This window comes from Arachis ipaensis, chromosome B4 (assembly GCF_059453495.1).
Source record: "Arachis ipaensis isolate K30076 ecotype BB chromosome B4, ASM5945349v1, whole genome shotgun sequence".
Lineage (NCBI taxonomy): Eukaryota > Viridiplantae > Streptophyta > Magnoliopsida > Fabales > Fabaceae > Arachis > Arachis ipaensis.
Genome location: NC_142439.1, coordinates 128,334,576 through 128,343,548, shown reverse-complemented (window position 1 = coordinate 128,343,548; position 8,973 = coordinate 128,334,576). Strand labels below are relative to the sequence as shown.

The window sequence follows — 8,973 nt, the reverse complement described above, 5'->3', positions numbered from 1 at the left end:
GGAAAGGAAAGACAAAAGCTTCCACCTCTGAGTCATGGAAGATGGAAAGGTTCATCTCCAAAGCCCATCAAGACCACTTCTATGATGTTGTGGCCAAGAAGAAGGTGATCCCCGAGGTCCCTTTCAAACTCAAAAGAAATGAGTATCCGGAGATCCGACATGAAATTCAAAGAAGAGGTTGGGAAGTTCTAACAAACCCCATCCAACAAGTTGGCATCCTAATGGTTCAAGAGTTCTATGCTAATGCATGGATCACTAGGAACCATGATCAAAGTAAGAACCCGAACCCAAAGAATTATCTCACCATGGTTCGGGAGAAATACTTAGATTTTAGTCCGGAAAATGTGAGGTTGGCGTTCAACTTGCCAAACATGGAAGAGAACGCACGCCCCTACACAAGGAGAGTCAACTTTGATCAAAGGTTGGACCAAGTCCTCATGGACATATGTGTAGAAGGAGCTCAATGGAAGATTGACTCAAAAGGCAAACCGGTTCAACTAAGAAGACTGGACCTTAAGCCTGTAGCTAGAGGATGGTTGGAGTTCATTCAATGCTCAATCATTCCCACTAGCAACCGGTCTGAAGTTAATATAGACCGGGCCATCATGATCCATAGCATCATGATTGGAGAAGAGATGGAAGTTCATGAGATTATACCTCAAGAACTCTACAAGGTGGCTGACAAGTCCTCCACTATGGCAATGTTAGCCTTTCCTCACCTCATTTGCCACCTATGCAATTCGGCTGGGATTGACATAGAGGGAGATATCCTCATTAAAGAGGACAAGCCCATCACTAAGAAAAAGATGGAGCAAGCAAGAGAGCCCATTCATGGAGCTCAAGAGGCGCATGAATCTCATCACCATGAGATCCCGGAGATGCCTCAAATGCATTTTCCTACACAAAACTATTGGGAGCAAATCAACACCTCCCTAGGAGACTAAGCTCCAACATAGGACAATTAAGGGTGAAACATCAAGAGCACTCCATCATCCTTCATGAAATAAGAGAAGATCAAAAAGCAATGAGGGAGGAGCAACAAAGACAAGGAAGAGACATAGAAGAGCTCAAGGACATCATTGGTTCCTCAAGAAGGAAACGCCACCATCACTAAGGTGGACTCATTCCTTGTTCTTTCATTCTCTATTTTTCGTTTTCTATGTTATGTGCTTATCTATGTTTGTGTCTTATTACATGATCATTAGTAGTTAGTAACTTTGTCTTAAAGTTATGAATGTCCTATGAATCCATCACCTCTCTTAAATGAAAAATGTTTTAATTCAAAAGAACAAGAAGTACATGAGTTTTGAATTTATCCTTGAACTTAGTTTAATTATATTGATGTGGTGATAATGCTTCTTGTTTTCTGAATGAATGCTTGAACAGTGCATATGTCTTTTGAAGTTGTTGTTTAAGAATGTTAAATATGTTGGCTCTTGAAAGAATGATGACTAGGAAACATGTTATTTGATAATCTGAAAAATCATAAAAATGATTCTTGAAGCAAGAAAAAGCAGCAAAGAACAAAGCTTGCAGAAAAAAAAAAGGGAAAAAAAAATAGGCAAAAAAAAATATAGAAAAAAAGGAAAAGCAAGCAGAAAAAGCCAAAAGCTCTTAAAACCAAGAGGCAAGAGCAAAAAAGCCAATAACCCTTAAAACCAAAAGGCAAGGGCAAATAAAAAGGATCCCAAGGCTTTGAGCATCAGTGGATAGGAGGGCCTAAAGGAATAAAATTCTGGTCTAAGCGGCTAAACCAAGCTGTCCCTAACCATGTGCTTGTGGCGTGTAGGTGTCAAGTGAAAACTTGAGACTGAGCGGTTAAAGTCAAGGTCCAAAGCAAAAAAAGAGTGTGCTTAAGAACCCTGGACACCTCTAATTGGGGACTTTAGCAAAGCTGAGTCACAATCTGAAAAGGTTTACCCAATTATGTGTCTGTGGCATTTATGTATCCGGTGGTAATACTGGAAAACAAAGTGCTTAGGGCCACGGCCAAGACTCATAAAATAGCTGTGTTCAAGAATCATCATATTGAACTAGGAGAATCAATAACACTATCTGAACTCTGAGTTCCTATAGAAGCCAATCATTCTGAACTTCAATGGATAAAGTGAGATGCCAAAACTATTCAAGAGGCAAAAAGCTATAAGTCCCGCTCATATGATTGAAGCTATGTTTCATTGATAGTTTGGAATTTATAGTATATTCTCTTCTTTTTATCCTATTCGATTTTCAGTTGCTTGGGGACAAGCAACAATTTAAGTTTGGTGTTGTGATGAGCGGATAATTTATATGCTTTTTGGCATGGTTTTAGTATGTTTTTAGTAGGATCTAGTTACTTTTAGGGATGTTTTCATTAGTTTTTATGCTAAATTCACATTTCTGGACTTTACTATGAGTTTGTGTGTTTTTCTGTGATTTCAGGTATTTTTTGGCTGAAATTGAGGGACTTGAGCAAAAATCAGATTCAGAGGTTGAAGAAGGACTGCTGATGCTGTTGGATTCTGACCTCCCTGCACTCAAAATGGATTTCCTGGAGCTACAGAATTCAAAATGGCGCGCTTCTAATTGCGTTGGAAAGTAGACATCCAGGGCTTTCCAAAAATGTATAATAATCTATACTTTGAACGAGTTTAGATGACGTAAAAGGGCGTTGAATGCCAGTTCTACGCTGCTGTCTGGAGTTAAACGCCAGAAACAAGTCACAAACCAGAGTTTAACGCCAGAAATATGTTACAACCTGGCGTTCAACTCCAGAAAGAGCCTCTGCACGTGTAACATTCAAGCTCAGCCCAAGCACACACCAAGTGGGCCCCGGAAGTGGATTTATGCATCAATTACTTACTTCTGTAAACCCTAGTAACTAGTTTAGTATAAATAGGACTTTTTACTATTGTATTAGACATCTTTGGACGCCTGGTTCTTAGATCAGAGGGGCTGGCCTCTCGGCCATGCCTGGACCTTTCACTTATGTATTTTCAATGGTAGAGTTTCTACACTCCATAGATTAAGGTGTGGAGCTCTGCTGTTCCTCAAAGATTAATGCAAAGTACTACTGTTTTCTATTCAATTCATCTTAATTCGCTTCTAAGATATTCATTCGTACCTCAACCTGAATGTGATGAACGTGACAATCATCATCATTCCCTATGAACGTGTGCCTGACAACCACTTCCATTCTACCTTAGATTGAATGAGTATCTCTTAGATCTCTTAATCAGAATCTCCGTGATATAAGCTAGATTGATGGCGGCATTCATGAGAGTCCGGAAAGTCTAAACCTTGTCCGTGGTATTCCGAGTAGGACTCTGGGATTGAATGACTGTGACGAACTCCAAACTCGCGAGTGCTGGGCGTAGTGACAGACGCAAAAGAATAGTAAATTCTATTCCAGTATGACCGAGAACCTCCAAGATGATTAGCCATGCAGTGACAGCGCATCGGACCATTTTCACAGGGAGGAATAGGAGGTAACCAACGACAAAGGTGATGCCTCCAGATGATTAGCCGTGCTGTGACAGAGCATTTGGACCATTTTCCCGAGAGATATCGAAAGTAGCCATTGGCACCGGTGACATCCTTACATAAAGCCAGCCATAGAAAGGAGTGAGACTGATTGGATGAAGACAGCAGGAAAGCGGAGGTTCAGAGGAACGATTGCATCTCCATACGCTTATCTGAAATTCTCACCAATGATTTACATAAGTATTTCTATCCTTAGTTTATTGTTTATTTTCGAAAACTCCATAACTATTTTATATCCGCCTGACTGAGATTTACAAGGTGACTATAGCTTGCTTCATACCAACAATCTCCGTGGGATTCGACCCTTACTCACGTAAGGTATTACTTGGACGACCCAGTGCACTTGCTGGTTAGTTATGCGAAGTTGTGAAGATATGTTTAGACCATGGTTCTGTGCATCCGTTTTTGGTGCCATTGCCAGGGAATCAATTTCGAACAACAATTCACAACCTGAGTAACAATTTCGCATACCACTGGCGCTGTGGGCTCTGGCTGTGTAGGTGCCTGTGGCTCTGCAGGCTGCTCAAACTGAGGCTCCTCGTGCTGTCCTGCTGCTGGTCCTCCTCCTGTGCATCCTCCTCCTGCTCATCCTCCTCCTCAGAGTGCTCCGAGGGTGTATCAGGCTCGGAGGGGATGTCAGGGCGGCCCGACCTCACCATCAGCTTCAGATGTTCATAGCGTTTCTTATTGCGACGCTCAGACTGCTCATGACGCCGCTGGTTGCAGCGCTTCATCTGATCAAGGCGCTCAAAGAGGCGGTACACTAGATGGTAGACTGGCTGAGAGGTGGATGATGGTGCTGTGGATGCGGGTGGTGCTGCAGGCACTGAAGGTGCTACTGAGGATGTGGCCGCATCAGTAGAGGAAGTAAGAGAAGGTGGTCGGTGGCCTAGAGGTCCGAACCGCTTGCCGTGCGGGATGACCTTCTTGCAGTCGGCAATTGGTGGCCTCTCATCCTCCAGCTCCCAAGGCACCTCAGCTCGGCGGACCATCTGGGTGATCAAGTATGGAAATGGCAGGGTGCCTCTGACATGAACTCGAGACTTGTACTTTCTGATGAACCGTGGAAGGTATAGGTCCTTTCCATCCATAACGCACCAAATGAGGATGATCATAGCAGCTGGCACCTCTGACTCGTGTGTACTAGGCATAACATAATTGCTCAGTATTTGCTGCCACAGCCTAGCCTCATCATTGAGATAAATAATCTTGATACCCCTTGGAGTTGACTTCGACTTTCCCATAGCCCGTGGAACATCAGGGTCAATGGCTATGGTACGCCTAACAGCGTCCCAATCAAAACTCATAAACCTAATGGACTCCTCAGCCTTCTGATAACCATCTGCATCGTCTGTTTTAGGCTGGAAGTGGAGGATATCCTCTATTGCCTCCTCTGTGACCAAGATTTGCTTGCCCCTAAGCTGCACAACATCAAGGGTTGTCTTGTAATAGTTACAATAGAACTCACGCACCCATGATGCGTTTACCTCTGTCAGATCCCTCTCAAGAAATACCCAACCTTTCTATTTGATCTACTTTTCAGTGTACTTCTTTAATTCGGTTGGTATTCTGAGCGTCCTTTCTAAGTAGAGGTGCCACTTTTCCACAAAAACTGGAAATTTGAGTTCACAGTAGAGATTTGTAAATTTAACTAGGTCATTGGCCGGCACAATTTGATCAGCTTTTTCCTGATCAGTAAAGTTCTTCTGTTAGGAGGTTATTTGTCATTCTATTAACATCCAACAATATCTCAAGACCAGAACATGTTTGGAATAGATGTTAGCATGAACTCTCAGATGATATTTTGTATCGACAGAGAACTGTGATGAACATGAGGAGTGAGTTTTTATTAATTGCAATTATAAAAGTTCTGCATTATTGATCATTGTTAGTTTGATTGAATTTTTATAGTATCGTATAATATGTAGAATTAACCATGTCAGATGATGAGATTAAGCAGTTGTGCTTAATGGATATAGACAAGATCTTACATTCCTATGATAAAACCTTGAAAGACTATCCTTCTATGCCTTTAGCAACTGAAGTTGATAGTTCTTTGTTAACCGAAAGGGTTATCAGGGAAGAGCTAAACTTTAACAGGGATGATTTAAAGAAAAATGCCTCAAACATGTTAGCCATCGCAACACCTGAGCAGAAATATGCATTCGATAAAATTGTTACAGCTATATATTGTGATGAAGGGGGTTTTTTCTTTGTGTATGGTGATGGGAGTACTGGAAAAACATTTCTCTAGAACCTTATGTCTGCTGAGATTTGCTCAAGGGGTGATATTGTGTCAAACATTACTTCAAGTGGTATTGCATCTTTACTTCTTCCCAATGGAAGAACGACACACTCAAGGTTCAAAATACCGCTGAATATAACTGAGGATTCTGTATGTAACATCAAACCTGGTTCCCCTCTAACAATGCTGCTATTGAAAGCCAAACTTATAATTTGGGATGAGGCTCTAATGGTTAGAAGGTATTGCTATGAAGCGCTTGATAAATGCTTGGGTGATATCATGAGATTTTCTCTAACATATAACAAAGATTCGCCCTTTGGAGGAAAAGTGGTTGTACTAGATGGAGACTTTAGACAATTTCTTCCTGTCATTCTACGAGGATCGAGACAAGATATCATTCATTCAACCGTTAATTTGTCTTGCTTTTGGAAGTTTTGTCAGGTGCTCAAACTAATAAAAAACATGAGACTCTTTGTAGGGACGACTGCTTCAGATCAAGATGAGACAAAGCAATTTGGTGAGTGTTTATTGAAAGTTGGTGATGGTTTAATAGGTAACGATATGGATGGTGAATCTGAGATATGTCTTCCAGGAGATATTGTTATTCCTTCTTCGGACCAGGCATTTGATGAGTTGGTTTATTTTTCTTATCCAAATATTTTGAATAACATGTCTCAAAGGATTTTTTCAAAGTAAGAACTATACTGGCTCCCACGCTGGATATTGTTGAAGAGGTCAACAACCATTTGATGGCTATCATTCCTGGAGGAGAAAAATTATATCTCAGTTCAGATTCAATTTGTATGGATGAAGGGAATATGGAGAGCCAGCTAAATCTCTATGGTCCTAAATTACTGAATAGCATAAATTGTTCTGATTTGCGTCCACATAAATTAATACTCAAGGTTGGTATTCCGGTGATGTTACTGAGGAATATTGACTAATCCAATGGTCTTTGTAATGGTACAAGACTACAAGTTAGGAAGATTGGAAATCATGTCATAGAATGTGAAGTCTTAACGAGTAACAATGTTGGTCATATTGCTTTGATTCCAAGAATGAATATGGTACCAACAAATGAAACCATCCCAGTTAGATTCCAATGAAGACAGTTTCCATAATAGTATCGTTTGTCATGATAATTAATAAATCTCAGGGACAAACTTTATCTCATGTTGGATTGTACTTGCCCAAACCAGTTTTTACACATGATCAACTATATGTGACACTTTCAAGAGTTAAGAGTAAGAGAGGTTTAAAAGTTTTACTTATAAATCACGTAGGAATGTCTGCAAATTTAACCATTAATGTTGTTTATAGAAAAGTCTTTGAAAAAATTAGAATTCTAATGTAAATATTTTAATTTTATTTTAAATTTTGTATCAATGTATAATTATTTTACTTTAAAAAAAGTGTAAAATGATTATTACTCACTATTTTTAAGTTAAACTTTGATTTTGATCATAATTTTATAAATTTTTTAAAATAATAATTATTGTATTTTTTTTAAATATCTAATCATATAATTTTTTTATTTTTATAAATTTTTCCGTGCTTAACACGGTTCATACACTAGTTAAAATTAAAATATGATTTTGCTGCCTCCTCTGTGTGTTCTGCATCGCTTTCTAACTCTGGAATTTTTATATCTGCATTCTAAAAATCTGCATCTAGTTTGTCTAGAATTGTTAGATCTAGTGTGTCTATGGTAGAATTTGGTTCTTGATAATCTGATTCTAGCATTTGAAATTGCAAAACTGGAAGTGCTGAGATATATGCCGCTGGATTTGTTGAATTCTTGTGGAGCAGGTGCAAATGTGAATCTGATTTGGCTTGAATTTGGAAAATTGGTTGCTGTTGGACTTGTTGATAAGCGTTTAAGGTAGCACAAATTCTGGCACAAGTTGCTAGAATTTCTTTATGTATCTCGGTTCGTTTTTGAAAATCTAAATTCAAGCGTTGTAGGTCAAGTTGAATCTGATCCAAAATTGAGTCCACTGAATCATCATGAGAATTTGGCATGGTGTTCAATGAAAACACCATTTGATACGAATTTGTATCAAGAACAGAGAGAATTAGAGAGAATCAGAGATAATTAGAGAAAATAAAAGAGAAATTCCTAGAGTTAGGGCTAAAGAGAAAAAATAGAGTTTTTAATTACATCATGCATATTCCACATTATTACATTATACTCCTATTTATAGTATAATTCTCTAATTGGGCTAGTCCAATACTAATTCTATCACATAATTTGTAACAAAAGTAATCACGTTGTTATAAAATATTGAATTGTTTTATAACAAATTTTCTTGTTACAAAATATTTTTATTCTGTAATAATAACTAATTATTATTAAAAAAAATCATAATTTATAATAATTTTAAATTTGATACAAATTTATCAAAAAATCATAATTTCATAATTTTGTAAATCAATTGAATTTCTCAAAGATTTAACGGCTCAATTTAGTATCTAAAAAGTTACCGTTAGTCCTTCAATTAAAAGTAGTTATAAAAATGACTAATTTAACTTGTATTGACATTTTCTAAAGACCAAACTAAAGTATTAAAGTTTAATTAATTTGGTAGTTTTTATAGGTATTGACATATTTTAAAGACCAAACTAAAGTATTAAAATTTAATTAATATAGTAGTTTTTATAGTTTTGTCTAATTTTTAATTAAATTTTTATAATTTAAAAATTTGTAATTTAATTTTATGTTAAACAAAAACTTTTAAATATATTTTTAAAATATTTATTTTTGTATTTGATATATGATAAATTATAAAATACTTTAAAATTAAATATTTTAGAATTAAATATTTTTTAAAATATAAAAATTTAATTAAAAAATTATAAAAACTAACAAAATAATTAAATTAAGTATTAATTTTTTAAATTAATTTATTCATGATTTTTTTAAACCAGTTTGAACATTAATCCAACTCATTGTGCTTCTATTATAACAGTTATTGGAGCCACACTTTCGTTACCATGTGCCCTTAGGAAGAAGAGACGCTAGAACTGCAAGCAATGAAGCTGCAAGTACAAGCCTTCCTTCCTCATCTTCAAGCTTCTCAGAGCTTCTCTCTAATTTCAATTCTCATGGGCTGGGCCTTAAAGACCTTGTGGCCCTTTCTATAATGACATCAATATTGACCCAAAACTTGCATCATACTTGAAATTACAAAAGTGCCCTCAAAGTG

The 8,973-nt window shown here is 37.4% G+C and overlaps 2 protein-coding genes across 2 annotated transcripts; both read left to right on the top strand.

Moving 5' to 3' along the window:
- Nucleotides 1-5,458: 5,458 nt before the first annotated feature.
- On the top strand, nt 5,459-5,776 carry LOC107636999 (uncharacterized). Its single transcript, XM_016340458.1, has one exon. It carries the CDS (start codon nt 5,459-5,461, stop codon nt 5,774-5,776), a length of 318 nt encoding a protein of 105 aa, XP_016195944.1.
- Nucleotides 5,777-5,782: 6 nt separating this feature from the next.
- LOC148569161 (uncharacterized) lies at nt 5,783-7,653 on the top strand. The gene is made up of 2 exons (XM_088484909.1): nt 5,783-6,403; nt 7,480-7,653. Exons 1-2 carry the CDS (start codon nt 5,783-5,785, stop codon nt 7,651-7,653), a joined length of 795 nt encoding a protein of 264 aa, XP_088341035.1.
- Nucleotides 7,654-8,973: the final 1,320 nt, after the last annotated feature.